A 24,178-nucleotide genomic window follows, 5' to 3' on the forward strand; every position below is an offset into this window, starting at 1 on the left:
GGAATTTCCTCCCAGTAAGCTACAGAGTTGAGTCTTAATAAAGCCAGTTGCGCTTGTGTGAGTGAGGAGTATTACAGACTGAGAGGAGACAAGAGTGCTGGGATGCTGGAAATGTTCTCTGTCTTGATCTGGGTAGAGTAGTGCTTACACAAATTTGTGTATGCATGTGTCAGAATTCATCAGGATGTTTGCTGTATGTATGATGTATGTAAGTAGTATCTCAGAAAGTCTAGGCAAAGTTGGTTTTTTGATTTATCTACCTTTGCTTGTCATATAGATGCCCATATATCATTATGTTTTTGGCAATTTAATTTTAACTTTTCTCTTTAATTTCACCTAGATACATTTTTGATAGATATTCATTTGTCACATAATTTTGAGTGTTTCAGAAGTGTAAATATTATGATGACATTTTTAATACATGATATAAAAAACCTAATGCTTGGTTTACTTTCTCCCCTAATTTAGGAGCTGTGACTGATGAAAATTAAAGGCCATGGATGAAGATGGACTTGAATTACAACCACAAGAACCAAACTCATTTTTTGATACAACAGGTATAACTATTTGGGTTGTTCCACTTCCCAACTACCAGATTTGGAGTTGGTTGTCAAGTGGACAAATTGTTAGATGCTCTCGTTGATATTCACATTTAGGTATCTTATTATCCTGTCAAACCTACAGATGTTAAAGTGAGTACATTATTATTTCCCTGCCTAAAAATATGGCTCCCTCTTAACCATCACTCATATTCTTGTCAGTAACAGCAACAGGATCAAAACCTTAGTGTATAGTTCAGTTATAGCATTAAGTTCTATTAAAGTTCTTCCTTTGAAGATATTCCTTGCTTATATTTCTTCATTCTACTTTCTTCCACATAGACCAACTCATTCTTAGTCTTCAGTAACTTTTAAATTCTTTTCCTTCCCCTTAGTCGCTTTTGCCTAGCCCAGCAATCAGAGTACTCATCATAAAATAACATGTGGATCTTGTCATTTCTGTTTCCCATTATCCAGAAGGTAAAGTATAAACCTAAGGCACTCTGTTTTCTGACCTCATCCTACTTTTAAAATCCTCTCTCTCACAAGGTAACAAAAGGAACCATTTGCTTCAGAAAGATGGAGTCTTACCTCACTCCCCAAACTGTTCAAGGAAAATTAAACTTATGAAGTTCTAAAAATAGAAGAAAAATAAGTATTCACAATTTTTAATTACTCATGGTTCCCATTATATAACATAGTGAAGTGATTATGCTAGGTTTTGTAATGTAAAATGGTTTTATATAGCATTAACTAGGAACCCTTATAAATAAAATGTTAATGAGTTTTCCATTGGACTTGAAATGACTATTGTAGTATATTAAGGAAATAGTAATTAACTATCAGGAAATTAAATATTAATGATATTTTAACTTTTCTTTAATCTCTAAATCTAATGGGGGTTTGTGTATTTTTCTTAACAATATGGGATAGTCTTTTGATTCACCTTTGGTAATTTCAGCTTGATAATGATAAATGCAAAGTTATGATTCTTTCTTCTTTAGAACATGAAGTATAATTAATGTGCTTGAAGGAGAGACTTAAGCTCTTTGGAGAAAAACGCACGCTACTTACTAGCTTGATCTTGCCGCACGCAAGCCTAGATCATGGACTGAGGGGTAGATTGAAGGGCTGTGCATTTTAGCCCTGATTGTTAACACTTATGGTGTTTGTTTATCTTTGAGCAAGTCACTTAATCTGCCAGGGCCTCCATTTCCATATGTCCTAATAATAATGAAACCTTTCATTACAGTTTTTCAGAACACTTCCCATATATTCCCATTTGATCATCACAACAGTCCTGTGAGGTATGCATGGCAGATACTACTGTCCTCATTTTACTGATGAGGAAACCGAAGCTCAGAGGTTAAATGACTTGCCCAAGGTCACAAAACTAATAAGTGTCCAAATCTTGCCCTGTGGTTTAGATTTTTTAACCAGTACTCTTGCCACTAAATGCTTTCATCTTCATGCCTGCAAAATGGAGATTACAGTGTTCTGTTGCTTGATGTTACATTGAGAATATTGAAAACAGTATAAAACATTCTGTGTAAGTTCTATGGGAATTAAAGCAAACACTTTGTTATTTCTAGGAATAATTAAAATTAAAATGAATATTAACTGGCTTTAAGATGTCTTACATTTTTAAAGGTTCTTTGGCCCTTGTTGATTATTTGTGTTCGTTAAAAAATTTTTTTAAAAAGCCCTGTGTGTGTCTGCGGGCCTGACCATTGATAACAGTCATTGAGTTAGGCAGCTGCTTGGACTCGGCTTGGTCTGAGTCACGTCCAGAAGCACTAATCGACTGAATAGCTTTTTAGGTAAGACTTGTATAAAATATTGTTTGCTTTTCTCTGGATCAGGAGCCAAGATACTGGATTTGTCTTGTCTTACATTATGTTTTTGGCAAGGATATCTGATTTTGATTCTCATTTGTGGCATTCATTCAGAGTAATATTTACTGAGCACCATAATCTGTGCAAACTGTGTGATCTTGGTGAAGTCATTTAATCTCACTGGGCTTCAAATGATTCAACCCTCTCCCTTCATTCATTAACTGCAGAGTGGATTAGAATAGGGTTTCTTATATTCTGAGGAATTGGGGGATTGGGATATGGGAAGATGGGAGGAAGCTGGATGGAGGCAGACTACCCTGGTGAGGTTGGATCAGGCCCTGCTCCAACTAACCTTATCCTCCACTACTGCAGAGCAGCTCCACTTTTATTCATCTTACCTCTTCACAGAGGCTCCTTAACCAGTTGTCTTTCCTCTTTAACTGTGGCCTTCTAGCCCTGGTTTTATTTATGGCCCAATCCTTTTTATATTCTAGATTCAGAAGATAGTTTCTGAATTTCCACAGTCATAAATGGAGGATATTGGTGGGATATTGTCCTCAAACAAAACAGGAGAAAGGGGAAAAAATGGAAGGGAAGTAAGAAAACATGGGAGAGATGAAAAGGAGAAAAAACATGAGTTAAGAGAGACATGGATCAAGAAGGGAAAGAAGTGAAAAACATATAATGAGGGAAATGGTATATTTACCTCCTGAAGTTGCTTTACTTACTAATTTTTATAATCATCCCTTAAGTACCTATACATATGGGTTTAATCTTAGTCAGCCTAGGAAATTACTTTCATGAATATATTTTTTGTGTGTGACTATCTCAGTTTGTTTTTCTGTTATTTCCTTATCAATTAATTTGGGATGAGTATAAAAATTCTTGTGTTAAGAATTTATAATTTCTGATATGATTTAAAAATAGATTCCCTCTTAATTTCTTTAATCTGTCTTAATGTTTGAGACAACTGAGGAGCTCTAGACTGGTAGAACTTAAGTAACATTTGTATTAATTGAGGTGGTCATACAGGTCTACCTGAAATTTGTGATTTTAATTTTTGTTTTTTTAAGGAGCTGATGCTACACACATGGATGGTGATCAGATTGTTGTGGAAGTACAAGAAACTGTTTTTGTTTCAGATGTTGTGGATTCAGACATAACTGTACATAACTTTGTTCCCGATGACCCAGACTCAGTTGTAATCCAAGATGTTATCGAGGACGTTGTTATAGAAGATGTTCAATGTCCAGATATCATGGAAGAAGCAGATGTATCTGAAACAGTCATCATTCCTGAGCAAGTGCTGGACTCAGATGTAACAGAAGAAGTGTCTTTAGCACATTGCACAGTCCCAGATGACGTCTTAGCTTCTGATATTACTTCAGCCTCAATGTCTATGCCAGAACACGTCTTGACGAGTGAATCCATACATGTGTCTGACATTGGACACGTTGAACACATTGTTCATGATAGTGTAGTAGAGGCAGAAATTGTCACTGATCCTCTGACAGCCGATGTAGTGTCAGAAGAAGTATTGGTAGCAGATTGTGCCTCAGAAGCAGTCATAGATGCCAACGGGATCCCTGTGGACCAGCAGGAGGATGACAAAGGCAACTGTGAGGACTACCTTATGATTTCCTGTAAGTCTTGTGGTACAGTGATTGTCAAAGGTGTTTTCAAAGGTTGTCTTTCCTAACTTAGGTTGGGAGGATATTTTCTTGACTTCTATAAAATTAAATTAAATCTCATTGACCTTTCTTCATTGCTGTTTCAGTCTGGACCCTGTAAGATAACTCAAAATTAAGACAAGTGAAACAATACAGAATAGAGTCATTTCTTTTTAAGGACACAATAGAAAGATGAAATTACTTTCGTCTAGAAAGACAAAGATGGAAAGGAATAGAACTGAACTTCATGAAATCATGAAGGATGTGATTAGGCTGTTATGAGCCTTTATTAGAATTAGGAACCCTCTTGAAACTTAAAAGGAGAAAAATGTGTAATCAAACTACTTATATTCTTGTATATGGATGTACAGTACTACTTACATAATACTTATGTACTTATACAGTATGTAAAATGCTGTTTATTATAACAGCATGGAAAAGAGCTCTGGCATAGTATTTAAACAAATGATTCTAAAACATGATTTCAAATGTGACAGACTCATACTAGATTATCGAAGAAAAATTAGCTGTTTTGGAACACACCTCTAACATCTGGGAGGACAACTGTGTCATCTTACAATCTGGTTCTTAGTGCCTCTGTCAGAGATAAAATCCACAATTGAATAGACCACAGTTCTGACTCAGTGTGGAAATTCCCATGCCTTTAGGAACTAAATTCAAACAAGACTCACAGACTATTTGCTCATATAAATATATGAGACTGTTTGCTTTGCTTGAATACCTGTTACAATTAATTTAATAGAACATGTTGGAGTCCACCAGCATTTTAGGAAATAACTTTTAAAAGTTCTTAAGATTTTGGAAATCAGAGAATTGTTTGTGTGAAAAGAAGAAAAATGCCTTCACTCCAACACGTTTATTGTGCCTCTACTGTGTTTCAGAAATTTGTGTGGATAGTGCAAATATAGACTATAGCCTGCCAGGCTCCTCTGTGCATGGGATTTCCCAGGCAAAATTACTGGAGTGGGTTGCCATTTCTTCTCCAGGGGATCTTCCCAACCCAGGGATCAAACCTGCATCTCTTGTGTCTCCTGCATTGGCAGGCGGATTCTTTACCACTGCATCACCTGGGAAACCCAAGAATATGGATATATGCTAAATAAAAAAACACAAAAAACCATTGTTCTTGGAGAGCTTGCAGTCTACAATGGGAGAGAAAGATAGGTCATACTATGATGTAGAGGTATGACTAAATTAATGTGGAGACAGAATGGAGTTGCTGACCTTTGAACTCAGCGATGAGTTCCTAGTTTAACAAGATGCAGAAGGTCATGGGTGAGAGGGAGCCATTCCAGGAAAATGGTATAGTATGGCAAAAAAGGTCTTGGCTTCTTCTGAGAATAGTGGGAACTTTAGAATGTACTTGTATCTTTGTGCACTTTCTGTTTAATTACTTAGAATGCATTTCTAGAAGTAGTAGTGATGAATCAAAGGGTACACATATTTACAAGTCTGGTTATATTTGCCTTGATAGTTTGCCTAATATTAACTCCACCCACTAAGCTTATGAGAATGTCCATTTCCCTACATTCTGATCAGCATAGGACATTGTTTCCCCTTTTAACTTTTGCCATTCTGACAAGGAAAAATATTAATACCCTGTTTGAAACTTGAATTTATTTTAGGAAGATAATCCTGTTAGTAATATGGAGTAAGAATAGGTGAGAAGAGGTTAGTGGTAGAGAGGAGTTGAAATGGTTCCTAGATGAGACAAAGAAGATCCTGAGTACCTTCATAATAGTGGGAGTATAGAAAGGGGGTTCAATTTAAGAGAGTTTAGGAGGTAAAATTAATGTGACTTGGTGATAGATTAGGGGTAGGGATTTAAGGGAGAAAGAATTCGAGGAGGACCCTAAGGTATTCTACCTTGGGAGATGGCTGCCTGGTTATGCTGTTACCTGGGAGGAGGAATAAATTCAATGGAAAGAAAGTGATTTAGGACCTGTTTAAAGTTTAGGTTGTTTGCTGGGAACAATCTGGTGGATGTTTCTGTGGAAGTTAAAAATATGAATTTGGTGCTTTTGAGAGAGTTTGTGACTAGAGAGGAAGAAATTTGGGACAAGAGATTGTATAGCTGGTATCCTATCCTGTCTGGAAATGGATGGTGGGCCCCAGAAAGTGCTTATCAAATAAGGATGTCAAGTATTGATCCTTTGGGAATTTAAGAAGTAGGCAGAGAAGAGCCCATGAAAATCAGGAAGGTTTAGGAAAAAGAGGAAGAGAAAAATCTTTAGAGTGTTTTTAACACAATCAAAGATAAGAATTTCTAAGAGTGTCAGTCACTCTTAGAGGGAGTGGCCTTTTTCTTTAGGCAATTAGGAGGTCATTGGTATCTTTCAATGAGCCTTTGTTTTTATTTTTGTGGAAAGGCAACTTTATTTATTAATTAAAATTTTTTTGTTGTTTATTTATTTTAATTGGAGGATAATGACTTTACAATGTTGTGATGGTTTTCTCCATACATCAGCATGAATCAGCCACAGATATACATGTGTCCTCACATCCTGAACCCCCCTCCCACCACCCTCCCCTAATGTATATAACCATATGTAAAAAGATTTTTATTTTAACTATTGATTTACTAAAACTTACTGTATTACTGCCAGTATCTACATTAGGAAATAATTTAGAGGGGGCCTAAACGCTTTCTTAATTATTTACCCATTATAGCAGAATCTACCCAGACAGCGCTGATGCCCTATTCCATTGTTTTTCTACCACAAAAATGTTATTTTTTCAAAATATGTTTATAATAAGTGAATTGTATGTGAACTGTTATTTTACTCTTGTCCGTGTTTACTTTTTTTGTATATATTTATTCACAAACATTATTGATAAACCACGATAAGCCAAGAACCATGCTGGCTGTTAGAAATAAACAGTGAAAGTCTCTGACTTTTTAAAGTTCACAGTCATGGAAAGAAGACAAACAGAAACAGGTAACTACAGTTGAGTGTGTATATAACTGGATGTACCAAGTATTTTGGAAGCACTAAGTGAAAAGATGTTAGGACATTTGGGATACACTTGAGTGAGCTAAATGCCATAGAAGTGTTATAAGCCCAAGTTCTGTGGAAACTTGCTTGAAGACATATCTGAATTTATTTCATCTCTGCTACTGCTAAGTCACTTCAGTTGTGTCCGACTCTGTGCAACCCCATCCCTGGGATTCTCCAGGCAAGCACACTGGAGTGGGTTGCCATTTCCTTCTCCATATTTCATCTCTACTCCTATGCATTTCCTTCTTTCCTTATATTGTTTTGAAGCAAATTCCACCTATCATTTCATTCATAAGTATTTGAGTATATGGTTCTCAAAGACAAGGATTTTTAAAAAATGAAACAGTAATACCATTATCACATCTTTAAAAAATAGTGTAGTGAACTTAATTTGAAAGGGGAATGAAATGTTCGGTAGGCAGCCGAGAAGGGAGGAATGGCGCATGCTTAAATGGAAGGAGCTGGAAAAGAGAAGTTCAGAGACTTTTGCTTGGGGTACAAATAATGTGTTTGCTGAGGCAAATGAAGGAAGTGGTGAGAAATGAGTGGCAAAATAGGGAAGGGCACAAATCATACAGGCTCTTAAATATTTTGTACTAAGAGGGGAGTTGTTAGAAGGTTGTAAGTAGATTAATAATAACATGCCTAGATTTACAGTTTAGAAAAGTAACCTTAATGGTCATGTTGAGAGCAGACAAGGTAAGAGTAAAATCAGAAACAAAAAAAATACACTATCAGAGGAGGTTGTAGAAGGCCAGGTGAGGAACAGCTGATGATGGTTTGACATAAGGTTCTCTCAGCAGAGTTTGGCAGAAACTGCTTTGTGACGTATGTAGAAAGTAGGATTTGGATTAAAGTTAGAGTTGAGGAAGAGGGAGGGTTTGAAGCGCCCTCTCAGGGAGCTTTCTGTGCAACTGGGCCAATGGCAAAACCATTGCTGGAGGTGGAGCACATGTAGATAAGCTGAGGGTCTGTCTACAGAGTTGCTGCCTGCCACTGTTCACTGTCCAGCCACAGTGTCAACTGCACCCCTGAGGATGCGGGGTGTGGTGGCCTTGGCCTTCTAGTTTAGGTGTTTTGACCAGTTGGTCTCATGTTAGCTCCTGATTAAGAACAACTTCGTAGTGAAGACATCCAACTAAAAGTTGTTTGGGGAATGATTAAATAAATAAATCCAAACGCCTTTATGTTTGATGCATAAACTCTGAGGATCAATACAGTCAAAGGACTTGTTTATTGATTCTAGGAGTTACTAGCACAGGAGACATGATAAAATATTTGTTTATTTGTTCTACGGGCTGATTCTTGAATGTGTATGTATCTTACCATTTTTTAAAATATATGTGCTCTATCAGTTTTCTTCCTTAAACCATTTGATAAAACACAGCAAAATTTCAGAATTTAAAAAATGCATATCCACATGGGAATATTTCTGAAATGTGAGAAAAGTCTTATTTATTGAACTATTATAGAGAAGATGCTTGTTCTGATAAAATTCAGAAAGATTTGTGTTAATCCATAGAAAATTATTGTCTTTTTTACTGTAGGCATTCTGAAATTTACTTAGAAATCACAACACTAAAATTATAGGGAATTAAGAGCTTTCAGTTTAATGTCCAGTCTGGATATCAGTTAGATTTGTACTAGGAATGAAAAGTGTTAGTCACTCAGTCACATCCTACTCTTTGCGACCCCATGGACTGTAGCCTGCCAGGCTCCTCTGTCCATGGGATTTCCCAGGCAAGAATACTGGATTGGGTTACCATTCCTTTCTCCAGGGAATCTTCCTGATCCAGGGATCGAATCTGGGTCTTCTGCATGAGCCACCAGGGGATAAAGTGCTCAAATAAGATAAAGATGTTGTAGTCCTTCCTTATCCCCACCACAAAAAAGATTGGGTTAAAAGTTCTACATCTTGAAAGTCTTAGATAGAGTTGGAGCTTCAGATTGGGCTTGTGATTCATATTTACTATTTATCTGCTTGAGCCCTAGACAAAAATTGTCTGATAGCTTGCTCTTGGGACAGATCTCTGCTTACTTGATGGGATTAATGGGAGTTGGTTAGTGGAGAGGCAGGAGAGAGGGAGAGAGAACATACCTGTCCTTTCATAGGGATGATAGAGAAGCAGCATGTTTGGAAATAGCATGTGTAGCTTAAGAGTCAGCCAACCTTCAACTTGGATGCCATGCCTGCTGCCTATGAGCTGTATGAATTTGAGCAAATTACTAATTTCACTTTTTTGAAGTCTTATTTGTGAAAAGGCAGTAATACTATCTGACCGACATGTGTAGTTGTGAGAATTAGAGGTCATGCACACCAGGCTTTCAGCACAAAGCATGCCTGTCAGTAACTACTAGCCATAGTAATCATCCACACAGAATCTCTCTGTTGGTGACAACCATTGGGCTAGCAAGACTAACCCTGAACTGGCTTCATTTAAAACCTCTCTGTTGTCCCATCAGGGCATTTTTGGGTAAAGGCAGGCATAGGGTGGAATTGTAGCTGTCATTCCTCTTCCCCCTGAATTTGTGAAGAAAGCAGTTCTTGGTTAACTAGATTTAATTAACTATGTGTTTTAGACCAATTCAGTGTAATTTGGCCTATATTTTTCATTAATTATATCTCTGATGCCATGTTGGAGGTCACTGTAATTTAGGGTAGGCACTTGAATGGCTCTGATCCTGTCTACAGAGACTAGGTAAGCCTTTGAACCTTTCTAGGAAAGTTTCAAGAATTAAAGGAGATCAGATTATAACCAATTCTTTGAAATATTTTATAGGCTATATAATAGAATTAAGTTGAAATTTTAACCCCAGAAAGAGGATTCTTGAAGAAGGTAAGAGAGGAAAGTCTAAAAGTGAACTTCTAAGTTAACTGATAACTTGGTTAGGTATGGAAGTCTAGGTTGAAATGAGTTTTCCCTGAGAATTTATAATGGCATGTTTCACTGTCATCCAACGTTTGGTTTAAGAGCCTAATGCCATTTTGATTCTCATTTCTTTGTAGATATTTGTTTTTCTTCTGAAAGTTTTACAGATCATCTTTTCATCCCCATTGATCTGAAATATGATCATAGGTTGTATTTAGTTAGGTGTGGATCTTTTTTCATGTGTTGTCTTGCATGGTGAGCCTTTTGAAGATTCATGTTCTTCAGCTCTCTGAAATATTTTATTTAATATTTTGTGAGACAAATTTAAGTACATAGTTTCTAAATTGCACCAACCACATTTCAAGTGCTTAGTAGTCAAATGTGGCCAGTGCAGATATATAGAACATTTTCATCATCACAGAAAATTCTGTTGGTTAGCACTGACCTGCAGGCTCAATGAAATTGCAAACAATGTGATCTCTTAAAACTCAGAGAAGAGATACAGAAGAGGTTCAAAAAATGTATTATAAGACAATAAACTGATAGAAGTTGAAAAGTAAGAATATGATCAAGATAAAAGCCACCATAGAAATAGCTATAAGAATAAATATGCCTCAGTATATAACCAGGGGCAGAGGGATACCTGACTTTAGAAAATCACAAAAATGAAATGGTTAAAAATACGAAGATATAAATGATTATGGGGAAGATGGATAGAGATGGGAGACAGATAAAGGAGACAAGTGCACATAAGTGAAATTCCAGAAGAAGGGACTAACTGAACTAGAAAAATACTTACAATGGAAAAAATTTTTCCAAAATAAAGATTAGAATCTTCAAGGAACTTTCCTGAAATAAAGATTAAATCTTTCTTTCAAATTGACCAAATGATAAAACTACTAAGTCATAATCACAGTGATGTTTAGGGAACTTTGAGGATAAAGTGTTATAGGGACATCCACACAGAAATACTCAGTGCTAGAAGACAGTGGAACAGTATCTACAAAGTTCTGAGAAAATGTGACCTAAGGATAAAGTACGCTTGTATTTTGCTGTAGTTTTGCTTTTGCTAATGAGATTGTTGATAAGTCAAATTTTTCTTTAGCTTTTAAGTTTAAGATACTAAATGGGATGTAATGATGATTATTACATAAGACTTGACACTATTGTAAAGTAATTAGCCTCCAATTAAAATAATTAATTTTAAAAGAAAAAACTAGGAAGAAAATTTACTAACTAATGATGTAATCTCTGGTTAGTGAGACTATTGGTGATTTTTTAAATACCAAATTATATGTAGTGAGCACACATTTCTTTAAAAATCTGAGGATGAGGACAGAGGTCTAAGTTCTAAAGACAGGCACCTCCTCACTCTCTCTCCCACCCCTTATTTACTGATGGGGCTAATCATATATCATTTCAGAGCTTTCCTTTCTTTTTCTGGAAAAGGTAAGAATCAAATGGAATAAAACTATATAGAAATGCTAAGGAAATTGCAAAATACTATGCAAATGATAGTTATTATTAGAAGTGGTCTTAATTTCCAGAAATTATGCTCTTCTGTTTTGGAGAGGCCTTTTCTGAAACTTTAGTTCTTCATTACAACATTAGAAGGAGGCACTTATGCAGAAATCATATGTGTGATGACTCAATGTTATGAAAGCCTTCTTTGTCTGTTTTTAGAAATTCATTTTTAATGGAATCTTTAAAACCACAGTGAAATTTTTAGTACTTAATAGGACCACCAAAGTGTTTTCTTTTTAAAGCAAATCACTTCTGTAATATTTCGTATTCAGAATAATTTCACAGTTTAAGTTAGTAGACACATTCTCAAGGTGAAAATCTGAAGGTGAATTCTACTTTTGTAAAAGACTGAATAATGAAAATAGATTCTGCTTTATCAATGGAAGAGATCCATTTGTTCAGTTTTCATTTGGACTTCAGGTTCTGCAATTTTAATCCTAGATACAACTCAAGGATAGCCCTCTTCCCCATGCATCCTACCTCTGTCCTAATTTTTGAGGCCTTGTTGCATTATTGCAGTAGACTCAAAAGTGGTATCTCTGCTTTGTGTCTTGATCCCTTTGAAGCCACCTTTCTCAAGGCCATCTACTCTTCCACCATCTACAGCAGACATTCTTGAACTGCTGATCAGAATTCCTGGGGCAGGGCACCTCTAAATCTGTCAGGCTCCACCCCTGCAGTTTCTGATTTTGTAGAACTGCTTGGCAGTGCCCGTGTTTTTAAGTTTCCTGAGAGATTGTCGTACCTGACCAGACTGTGAAACCTCCTGCCTATCAGAGTCAAGTCTGAACCCCTCTGCCTGGTTGTACAAAGCCCTCCGTGACCTGGCTCTATCTTAGTAGTTAGCCATGTTTCCAGTACCTGTTAACAGTCAGTTTTGCGTGTCCACTTGTTGAGGTAAAAATCATCCAGTTTTATGTGAATCAAGAGATTATATTTGTAAAAAGGGCGTTTGAAAATGGTAACATTCTATTTAAATATGTTATTATTTATTATATATTTCCTGCCTTTTTTAGTGGATGATGCTGGCAAAATAGAACATGATGGTTCCTCTGGAATTACCATGGATGCAGAGTCAGAGATCGATCCTTGTAAAGTGGATGGCACTTGCCCTGAAGTTATCAAGGTGTACATTTTTAAAGCTGACCCTGGAGAGGATGACTTAGGTAAGAGAAGACCTTCAGCATAGTATCCATCCTGATCAAACACTTCACCCTATTTACTGTTTGGTGGTTTAGACAGTGAATATTTGTAATCTTTTCTGAAAATAACCTTTTAAGCGAGGATTCCAATATGGCAGTAGAAAAGTGTGCAAATGTAATAAGTAAAACAAGTGGAAATGAAGTTTTCACATAGATTTTTGGAGCTGTCATCTTCCCTGATAGGTGGGACTGTAGACATTGTGGAGAGTGAGCCTGAGAATGATCATGGAGTTGAACTACTTGATCAGAATAACAGTATTCGTGTGCCAAGAGAAAAGATGGTTTATATGACTGTCAATGACTCTCAACAAGAAGATGAAGATTTAAGTAAGTAGGTGGCCTTTTTGTGGGAGAGAGTTTTATGTTCCTGTAGCTCTTTTTTTTTTTTTAAATATGGCCAGTAACTGGAAGAAACAAGTAGCAGTATTATAGAGACTATGATTCTGCTATATTCCAAGAGAAACATCAGTGACTTACTCTGTGTGCTTAGAGTATGGCTTTAAAAACAAATTATGGAACTGTATTCAAAATCGTATAATAAACCATAATGGAAAAGAATATGGAAAAATAAAATTTAAAGAAAGCAAATTATGTTAAAAGCCAAGAAACATATGATTCATTCAACAAATATTAATTGAGTGCTTACTATGTGAAAGCTGTGTTCTAGGTATATAACATGTGAACCTTCTTTCTACTTGTCTATTAACCAAATTCATGTGAAAATATCTTTCCTGTGATCTCTGTAAACATGGTCACAGAAGTTTCTAAAATTTTCTACTTAGATGTTGCTGAAATTGCAGATGAAGTTTATATGGAAGTGATTGTAGGAGAGGAGGATGCTGCTGCTGCTGCAGCAGCTGCCGCTGCCGCCCATGAGCAGCAGATGGATGACAACGAAATCAAAACCTTCATGCCAATAGCATGGGCAGCAGCTTACGGTAAGTCCTGTTGCAGCTCTTGGGATTGAGTTGGTTCTTTAACGTGAATTCATGATAGAAAACAGTTTCTGTGGTCTTAGGTTTCACAAATCTGAAATACCAGCATCCTGTAAGAGTTATTTGATTTGAATAAGAATAGAGGAAGATTATAAAGTCTACTTTTTGTCTTTATTTTTAAGAGGAATTTCCTTCATGTGTATATCATGTAGAAGGAAGTAGTGCAAGAAGTACACAGGCTTTCAAGCTGAAACTTTTCATCTTGATTATATGTGGCCCATGATTTTACAGTTTGGGGAGACAATAAGAGAATCCATGGGGCAAAATGCTGACATATATTTTTTAGATATGGAAGCTAGGCATTTCTTACAGTCTTGCTATAATAGATGTGGTCATAAAACCCATTACCTAGAATGGGAATTTCCGTCATTCATGAGTATCATGGCTTATTTTCGTTGTTATAGTTAACAGAGAGTCCCTAATTCTTTATAATTTATAATACTGTATAATTTTGTTTTTTAATGCACATTGTTAGGTAATAATTCTGATGGAATTGAAAACCGGAATGGCACTGCAAGTGCCCTCTTGCACATAGATGAGTCTGCTGGGCTTGGCAGACTGGCTAAACAAAAACCAAAGAAAAGGAGAAGACCTGATTCCAGGCAGTACCAAACAGGTGAGGGCATACGAGTTCCACAGCGCAGCGTGCTTTGCGAGCTCTCAGATGAAACTCTAGTATGTATCCTTAAAGGTGTTGTGATGGCATTTTAGCTGCTAGACCACATAGAGTTTTTGTGTATTGAATTTAAAAATATAATTTTAAGAATTTATTGATATTCATGAATGATTTCCTTGGAGTAAAACGACAACAGTGAGTGGATCAAGTGTAGATTTAAAAAATTCAAAACTTGGTTGATTTTTTTGTGGCTATGCAAAGAAATCCCTGAGATATGTTATAAGCATTAACTTTTTTAAAAAAAATGAACATATTTAAAGAATCTGATTATGTCAGCATAAAGCAGGAATAATTTACAGAGCAGCAGGACAAGTACTTCAGTTCATGTGGCATATTCCTGTCTATTCTTATATGCTGATTTGCATACAAAAATTTTTTAGACATCTTTAAGCTTTACTGTAAATTGACATAAGTTATGTTGTTAAGAATAACCAAAACAGCAGTTGTGATTATGAAAGTTTTTTATCAATAATTTTCCACCAATTTCTTAATTGGTATAGGTTCAGTTGCTAGTTGGTAAAAGTTACATATTTATTTCGTTTATTTTTTCCAAGCTGAAGGGAGTGAGATTGGTACAGTCATACTGAGTGGAGTTTCCAGACCAGGTTCCCTTCATGATGAGGCTGCTAATCTCTTACGTTGAAAAACTATAAAAGGAATGTTAAGCAGCAAGTAGTCTAACATAGTAGGAGTACTTGCCCAATAATGTTCAGAACACACACTTTAAATTCTTGAAAAAACCAAAACAGATTTGGTTTGATCACTCATGCTCCTTTCTTTTCCTTTCTTAGCAATAATTATTGGCCCTGATGGACATCCCTTGACTGTCTATCCTTGCATGATTTGTGGGAAAAAGTTTAAGTCAAGAGGTTTTTTGAAAAGGCACATGAAAAACCATCCTGAACACCTTACCAAGAAGAAGTACCGCTGTACTGACTGTGATTACACTACCAACAAGAAGATAAGTTTACACAACCACCTGGAGAGCCACAAGCTTACCAGCAAGGCGGAGAAGGCCATTGAATGCGATGAGTGCGGAAAGCATTTCTCTCATGCTGGGGCTTTGTTTACTCATAAAATGGTGCATAAAGAAAAAGGAGCCAACAAAATGCACAAATGTAAATTCTGTGAATATGAGACAGCTGAACAAGGGTTACTGAATCGCCACCTTTTGGCGGTCCATAGCAAGAACTTTCCTCATATATGCGTGGAGTGTGGTAAAGGTTTTCGTCATCCATCAGAGCTCAAAAAGCACATGCGAATCCATACTGGCGAGAAGCCGTATCAATGCCAGTACTGCGAATATAGGTCTGCAGACTCTTCTAACCTGAAAACGCATGTAAAAACTAAGCATAGTAAAGAGATGCCATTCAAGTGTGACATTTGTCTTCTGACTTTCTCAGATACCAAAGAGGTCCAGCAACATGCTCTTATCCACCAAGAAAGCAAAACACACCAGTGTTTGCATTGTGACCACAAGAGTTCGAACTCTAGTGATTTGAAACGACACATAATTTCAGTTCACACAAAGGACTACCCCCATAAGTGTGACATGTGTGATAAAGGCTTTCATAGGCCTTCAGAACTCAAGAAACATGTGGCTGCCCACAAGGGTAAAAAAATGCACCAGTGTAGACATTGTGACTTTAAGATTGCAGATCCGTTTGTTCTAAGTCGCCATATTCTCTCAGTTCATACAAAAGATCTTCCCTTTAGGTGTAAGAGATGTAGAAAGGGATTTAGGCAACAGAATGAGCTTAAAAAGCATATGAAGACACACAGTGGCAGGAAAGTGTATCAGTGTGAGTACTGCGAGTATAGCACTACAGATGCCTCTGGCTTTAAACGGCACGTTATTTCCATTCATACAAAAGACTACCCTCACCGTTGTGAGTACTGCAAGAAAGGGTTCCGAAGACCTTCAGAAAAGAACCAGCACATAATGCGACATCATAAAGAAGTTGGCCTGCCCTAATAATACTTCTGCAGACTTTTGTAGAGATGTTGGCTTTGAAGCAGAAACATCATTTTAAAAGCCAATCAGTCTCGTTCACATACAATACTGTATATTGATTTACGCTGTGTACAAATAGATTGCTTCTAGTTGACTTTTTTTTTTTACATTTTGTTCAATAGTGTGTTCCGAATTCTATTCAGTTTGTTTAATAAATGGGGAAAAGCAGCAACAAGCAAGTTGCTTTTAATAAAGCAATCCCTGATTCTATACTGAGTTTTTCTATCTTAGAAGTTTTATATTTATTTAAATATTTACCTTGCTTACCTTGATGGTACTCTTCTAAGACCATTTAACTTAAGGTAATTTTAGATTGGTAACTCTGAAAGTACTCATGTTGACTTATTTTTTCCCATAAATTTCTCACAATAAAATTGTCAGAGACATCTACTAACATAAATGGGAGATTTTACGGTCAGGTCTAATTATCCTAACTTGGAAGTCATTTACTCTTCTTCTTTAATATTTTCAGACCACGTGACAATGAAAGTTTTCATTCGAGCTTTTGTATCCCTGGCATTGCTGAGTGAAGAGCAGTGGCTGGGTTCGGGTTTACCTTTCGTTTTGTTCAGCAGACAAAATATCCTTTCGGGGGTGCTTTCTTTGGAGTATTTACACCTTTTGTCAGCATAGCAAACTTTTAGAAAACTTTATTGAAAAATTTTGCTTGATCCTGTTGTATTTTGTCTGTGCTGCTTTGTGTTGGAATGGTTGTGTGCTACAAATGAGACTTAATGAGGACTGCATTTGGAATCTCCTAGAGGTAATTCGTGGCTCATAGGATCTTTTGCAACTTTATATATGTAAATGTACCCTGACTTACGTATATGCACATATATATGACATATATCATGTGTATCGTGTGTATTGCTTATTTTACATATTTATACACACAACCCCAATTAGTAGTTGTTTAAAATCTATAATAATGAAAAGTATTAAATTTACAATAACATGAAAGATGCAGGGATGCATGAGAGAGCATTTTGTAAATCATGCTCTTTGGAGAGACTACTCAGGTGAAGAATTAGAAGGAAAATAAGGACACTAGTATTTTTAAAGAGTAAAGGTATTTTCTTTTAAATATCTTTGGTAACTGAAAAATAGAACTTAAGATGTTTCTACATAGAATGTTTTCATATAACTTCAGCTTCATGCCTTTATATTTTTCTGAAAAGCTGATGAGTATCCAGATATATACTCCCTCAGTTCTCTCTGAGAAGCCCGTGAGGGGACTCTGTGTCACCAAGTGAGGGGACTAAGGAAGCAGCGGTTCCATGTACCACAGAATGGGTGCTAATTACGACTTCCACTTGGCAAGTTGAGACTGCTTGTTACTTCTCCGTACAGCTAGCAGCCTTTCAAAAATGTAACACACGTTGGCTTTGATTAGAAGGTAAAGGTGTATTCTCAGTGCATGAGAAAATTTTGAGGCCTTATTTGGAACATCAAGTCTTTCACAGTTGTGTTTTTCTTTAGCAGTTAACTTTTTTTAACAAATAGACATGATTCAGGGTCATAAATACATAGAATGTACTTGGTTACTTAGAATTTGGTTAAGGTGAATTTTGGAGAACAGAAAATAGGTTTTGGGGTCTCTTACATTGGCTGTTGACATACGAGTATCTGGCACATCGTGGGAGATTTTGGAATTCTTTCCCCACTTATTAGCTGCCTTGCCACTTCATTATGGTGCTCCATCCCCTTTGTGCTATTAGGTTTTTAGCTTTCATCTTTCTCTTTGCCATTGATACTTCTTTGCAAGAGTTGTATTTTTAGGGTTAGAAATCTAATAGTATTTGGCAAGCCTCTGAAGTGCTAGATTGATTGAGTCCATTTCTAAATCAAGTGCTTTAGGCTGGTATGAATACCATCCTTGAATGCCAGTAAAAGCCAAGGCATAGAAATGCCTGTGCCCTTTTGCCCCCCGTAACATGCTTTTTTTTTTTAAGTAACTAACAATTATGAGATTCATTGCCCTGCAGTACAGTTGAAAGCTCTGTCTGTTTTTTTGTGAGAACCTTTAAAATCTCCCTTATTTTAATTTTTCCCACAAATAGTGTAAAAGAAAACACTTAAATGAAAGTGGAAATTTATTAACTTTAAAACATCCTGTAAAAATTAATACAGAAAATATAATTGGTCATTTATATTTTTTTAAATAAACTGAAAGATAAAGAACACAACAATTTACACACTTTATATTTCTCTTACATGGTCTGGAATCATACACCGTTCTTTTCTTTTTAAAGCACAATATTGAAACCTTTAAAAAGTATTTAAGGGTTTGGTCAAGTGAATATGATAAAGTGTATTTGTCTGTATAAAGAGAAACTGAAATCGTAGTCACTGTTCTGTACTGACATTAGTTACAACCTAGTTTTAATTCTTAAAACAATTTTGATTAGCAAAGCTAAAAAAAAGGATGTTTCAGTTAAATGTTTTAAAGAGGTACAGATTTTTACAAGGACATAATATAAGTTATTGTTCTGTAGAAATATCCTATTAAATATTGTATGTCCCTCCCTCTGTACACTTTGTAAAAAAAGCAAAATACATAAAAAGAAAATCATATAGGGATGTGTGACATTATTGTAATTGTGTACTTGAGAATAACGTGCAAAAATAAAAATCAGAATATTTTCCTGTTAATGTTTAGTCTATTTGATACCAGTACTAAGTTAATGCTTTTTCTTAAAAAAAAATGTACAGTTTTTGTAAACCTAATAAACATCAAAAGCAGTGGATTATTTTCCTTTCCCCATTTCTTAATTCCTTACATGCCGCAGCAGAATGCACAATGCTTGATCGCTTTGAATTTTGTGACTTGGATTTAAATATTACTAATATTTCAGTTCTGCAAATTTGCAAGTAACATTTCAGAGAAGTTAAGAGGTGATTGGGAAGTCCTTTGATGAGCATGTCCTTGAAATTCTTTTTTTCTTTTATCTTCATAAAGGATTTGTTTTATTAGCATCTCTAATTCCCCTAAGATGAATATCCCCACGCATAAAATGGTTTTTGAGAGCACTTAAAGTTTACTTCAGCATCAGTCTGATAGCACATTTAATCAGTGGGGTTGTCCCCACCTCCACAGTAGAAGCCCCGCCCTAGAGTTACCCCTTTGTACACAGTTGGAAGGCTTTAGTAGACACTAACATCCTAGAGAATGGTCATTGTTATAATAAAAATCAGAAGTCAGGTAAAAGTTATCAGGAGTCAGAAGAAAATAGTAAAACAGATTTGAGTCATCTTTGATTTTTAAAGACGAGATCTTACAGTTATTTAACTGTTGGAACAAGTGTTTCTCTAATAGTTGAAACACTAATCAAAATTTGAGGCAAATGATTAAGGAAATATGGTGAATGTCACTGTCTAGAGCCATAAAAAAGACAAAACTATGCCTTGCTGAAAAACTTAATCACAATAGAACCCCTAATGGATAACATCTTACTCGTCTGATCCCAATCACAGACAATGTACTGCTCTCTCTGGGAATCTCGGTATTAACAATTTCCTTTATTTCTCACAAATTCTAGGATTCATGTAAGGAAAAGCTTTATGAGTAGTTGAAATCTTAAAAGGGTGTTAGTTCAGGGCAGTGGTTTTCAAAGTGTGGCCTGGTAGCAGTGGTGGCATTATAATCACCTGGACTTTGTTAAAGATGCAAATTCTCAGCCCCACCCTAGATTCACTGAATCAGAAACTGGGTGTGGGATCCAGTCAGTGACCTGTGTCTTAACATGTCTTAACATATGACTCTGATGCATGTTCAAGTTTGGGAAGCACTGCTTTAGAGCACTTAAGGAACTTTAAAGATTACTGGTGCATTAATTTTGTGTAGTAGACAACACACACACATGCCCTAGAAGGAAGCAGTGATGGTGAAATGGGACTCAGATTATATGTTCACTTTCATACCACTTTATACCCCTTTTGAAATGTGAGCCTGTCAGTAAGTCTGTCTTTTAGTACACATGTAAATATCCTGTATGTACTTCATAAATCTTGTATGGCCTCCCCAAAGTTAACATTCCTCAAAAGTAAATAGAATTCAGAGGAAGGTTCAAGTAAAAAAGAAAGGTTGAAAAAAGTATGTGTTGAATTGGCCCAGCAGTACTTAAGTAATTCATTTGCCACATATGCAGCTGTTAAGGTCACATTAAGTTTGCCCTTTTGGATTTTGTTTTATCTTTTGTGTATGTATTGTTTGCCTTTTTCATAAAATAACTCTTGGATTTGTTATATATTGTTCCTGTTATTTTTGACACCTTTGCTATTGTAAATAAATTCCTATTTTTAAGTTACTCTAGTGGAGTGTTGCCTGTAGACAAGGCCTACACACACACATACATGGACACGAGGCTTAAATCACACAGTTAATAAATCCCCAATACAGTACAAGCTGAAAGTAATGTGACTCCTTCAGTAGTTCAGCACTTCTAGGCCCAATGAAAGTATCACTGTTATACCTAGATATAGCATCTGCACCTGCTCAGACTTCAGAATCTTTTTCATGGCCTCTGATGGAAACTCTTAGTCAACCAAGTCTGAGGTCAAAGTAAAAAAAAAATCAAGAATTAAAGTGATTGGCCTCCAACTAATAAAATAATATTAAAAAAAAAATCAAGAATTACTTTCCTTGATTTTTCCTATTCCCTTGGTCTCGAGTTACTTGTGTTGCTGATACTGGTGAACACAAAGGATTTGGCATTGTAGTGATGTCAAGAGAGGCCAATTTCTGCTTTTCCTTCATGCTTGTGTTTGACTTTGAATGCAGAACCCATTTCCCTTTGCCTGAACTCTGAAATGAGGGGAGGTATTTCAAAGCTATCTGATGGAGTTTGGGAGGTTCTAATCACATTGAGAATAGACATAAGAAACCACCCACACTGGGTATGTGGCTTCATATTGTAAAGCTGGATTGAGAGACCCAGAGGCCGAATCTTCCTCCATCCAGTCTAGGCCTTGAATAATGCAGCCAGTCACTTGAAGGTGTGGGGTTCACCTACCCTCTGTGAGCTATAGAGAGATGGCTTGGTCCTCTACCAGAGAAATGGAATAACCATCTTCCCCCACCCTCTCAGGGGAAGCAAAGAAGAGTTCCCTTAAGCCATTCTCATAAAGCAAGGGTTAGTCCAATTCTGGGTTGCCCTCTGGCATTAGCCCACTAGCAGAGATCTTTACTTTTGGCCTTGCATGTTCCTGTTGGTTTTTCCGCTCTTGAGGTAGTTGTGACAGACTTTCAAAGATTTAGTTCCTATTTCTCCCAGGGCGGTATGCTTCAATTTTTCTTCAGGAAAAAAAAAAAAGCTTTTAAGGGGAACATTTATTAAACTATACAAAGAGGGATATCTTGCAAGTTATTTTTACTGTATGTGACCCTCAATACACTTGCTTTATTAAAGGGCTGTTCTTTGTTTTCTTCCAATCTCAGTTGATAACGCGTAAATCTTGTGTTTTGTAACCACAGCATTGATTCTGTTTTATGTTTAGTGATTTTCTTTTCAAACATCAAGTATTTCTGTAACTATTGTTTGACTTAAAAGATTTTTTTTAATGCACATTCTTTTGGAGAGAATATGGAAAATTCAGAATGGTACAGAGAAGAAAGTAAAATGCCTTTCCCTCTTATCCTATTACCCAGAACATTGGTGGTGGTGGTTTAGTTGCTTCAATTGTGTCCGACTCTTGCGACCCCCATGGACTGTAGCCTGCCGGGCTGCTCTGTCCATGGGATTTCCCAGGCAAGAATGCTGGAGTGGGTTGCCATATCCTTCTCCAGGGAATCTTCTCCACACAGGGATTGAACCTGTGTCTCCTGCATTGGCAGGCAGATTCTTTACACTGATCCACCTGGGAAATCCCACCCAGAACATCTTTTAAATCAATCTTTACTGTGAGATTTCCCTGGTGGTCCAGTGTTTAAGAATCTATGTTCAATGCAGGGGATGAAGGCTCAGTCCCTGGTCAGGGAACTAACACCCACATGTCCTGGGGGCAACTGAACCTGCGTGCTCTAGGGCCAGTTCTCAGTCGCATCGGACTCTGCAACCCCATGGACTGTAGCCCACCAGGTTCCTCTGTCCATGGGGGTTCTCCAGGCAAGAATACTCAAGTGGGTTGCCATGCTCTCCTCCAGGGGATCTTCCTGACCCAGGGATCGAACCCAGGTCTCCCGCATTGCGGGCGGATTCTTTACTCTGAGCCACCATGGAAGTGCACTAGGGCCGGTGCAGCGCAACTACTGAGCCTGCACACTCTGGAACCTGTGCGCCACAACGAAGACACAGCACAGAGAAAAGAAAATCTTTACTGAGCTTTAATTTTGTTACATTTTTAAGTTATAAAATGCATGTTATTGTAACATGCCGTACAGTACAAAATAAGTATAAAGGCAGCTTAATGATGCCATCTCTACACTTCCTTCAAGCCAATTTTCTTGAGGTAATCACAGTTAATAGACTGTATGCCTTCCCTTCATGCTCATACGAAACTGTACAAAGATAAATATGTAAACAGAGCAAGAGGACATTTGGAGGAAGGTAAATTTTTTTTTTACCAAAATAAGACTATGCATCTCTATAAGTCACATAATATATCTATCCCTTTGGGGAAATAGACTGAGCTCTATCTCATTCTCTTTAACAGCTGAAAAACTTGCCGGAGATTGTACCCACCATAGTTTAGTCAAGTTAGATACTATTAAAGCATCTATTGGTCTTTATATATTTTTCATAGACCTAGCTACTTTACCACATGACATCCCAATTCTAATTTGCTTTGGTAGTCTTGAATTTCTATGTTTGCAGTCATATTGCAAAAAGATGTCAATTTCTATTTTCTATTTTATGTTAGCTAGAACTTCTAAAACAATGCTGAATAATATATATATGACAGCAGGCATTTCTGTGTTACTCCTGCTTTTAATGACAACAGTCCAGCATTTAACCACTTAGTATAATGCTGGTTTTGGAAAACATATTTATCAAAGTTAGTTTCCTTCCACTATTATTTTACTTAGACTTTATTAGGAATGACTAATGTTATCAAATGTCTTTTAGCCACATATTGATACAGTTACTTGATTTTCTCTTTATTTGTTGATGTAATGAAGTATACTGAATTACATTGATAGGTTTCCTAAAGTTAAACCATATTTGCATTTCTAAGATAAAAGTACCCTACTTATGAAATTTTTATTGTTCTTTAAACATATTGTTACTTAAAATTGGCTAGTATTTTTTAAAAGAATTTTTGTATCTGTGTTCATAATTTTGGTGTTTCCTTGTTTTGTAATGTTGTCATCAGGTTTAAATGTTAATGTAAAGCTAAGTCCATAAGATAAACTTGGAAACTTTTCTATAATCTCGATAGAACTCAGTCGTGAAAGCATTTGGGTCTGCTGCCTCTTTGTAAAATGGTAGGTTTTTACTTTAATGATCTCTTCTACTTTAATTGGTCCACCAACTTTTCTTCTTAAATGAATTTTGGTATCTGTATTTCCATGGGAAATCATCCATTTCTTCTAGATCAGTGCTCTGCAAACATTAATGTGCATCCAACATCACCTGAGGGAGGTTGTGAAAATGCTTATTCTAATTCTGTGGGCCTGATGTGGGGTTCAAGAGTCTGCATTTCTTGTATGCTCCCTGGAGATAGTGACGCTGGTTCATGTACCATATGGTGCAAGCCCACTAAGAATTCAGTGGTTCTCAATTTTGGTCAAACATCAGAATCACGTGAGGCAGGCTTTGTCCCACCCAGTGCCCGGGCAACACCCCAGACCAATTAAGCTGGATTCTCTGGGAGGGACTTAGGCATCAGTAATTT

General features: G+C 36.6%; 1 protein-coding gene across 7 annotated transcripts in view; it reads left to right on the top strand.

Annotated features, from left to right (window-relative positions):
* ZFX (zinc finger protein X-linked) overlaps nucleotides 1–20,652 on the top strand; it is a 37,378-nt gene extending 16,726 nt beyond the window's left edge. For 4 of the 7 annotated variants that reach the window (XM_065914808.1, XM_065914807.1, XM_065914809.1 and 1 more), the window contains exons 2-8: nucleotides 469–557; nucleotides 3,448–4,017; nucleotides 12,475–12,624; nucleotides 12,844–12,987; nucleotides 13,443–13,598; nucleotides 14,131–14,271; nucleotides 15,123–20,652. In XM_065914808.1, the coding sequence (XP_065770880.1) occupies nucleotides 497–557; nucleotides 3,448–4,017; nucleotides 12,475–12,624; nucleotides 12,844–12,987; nucleotides 13,443–13,598; nucleotides 14,131–14,271; nucleotides 15,123–16,306 (2,406 nt within the window). In that variant the 5' untranslated portion in view covers nucleotides 469–496 and the 3' untranslated portion in view covers nucleotides 16,307–20,652. Of the gene's footprint in view, nucleotides 1–468; nucleotides 558–1,791; nucleotides 1,847–3,447; nucleotides 4,018–12,474; nucleotides 12,625–12,843; nucleotides 12,988–13,442; nucleotides 13,599–14,130; nucleotides 14,272–15,122 lie in introns of those variants that run through there. The other 3 variants (XM_065914812.1, XM_065914813.1, XM_065914814.1) reach the window with 3 other exon arrangements.
* Nucleotides 20,653–24,178: the final 3,526 nt, after the last annotated feature.

The sequence above is a fragment of the Muntiacus reevesi genome, chromosome X, assembly GCF_963930625.1.
Source record: "Muntiacus reevesi chromosome X, mMunRee1.1, whole genome shotgun sequence".
Taxonomy (NCBI): Eukaryota; Metazoa; Chordata; class Mammalia; order Artiodactyla; family Cervidae; genus Muntiacus; species Muntiacus reevesi.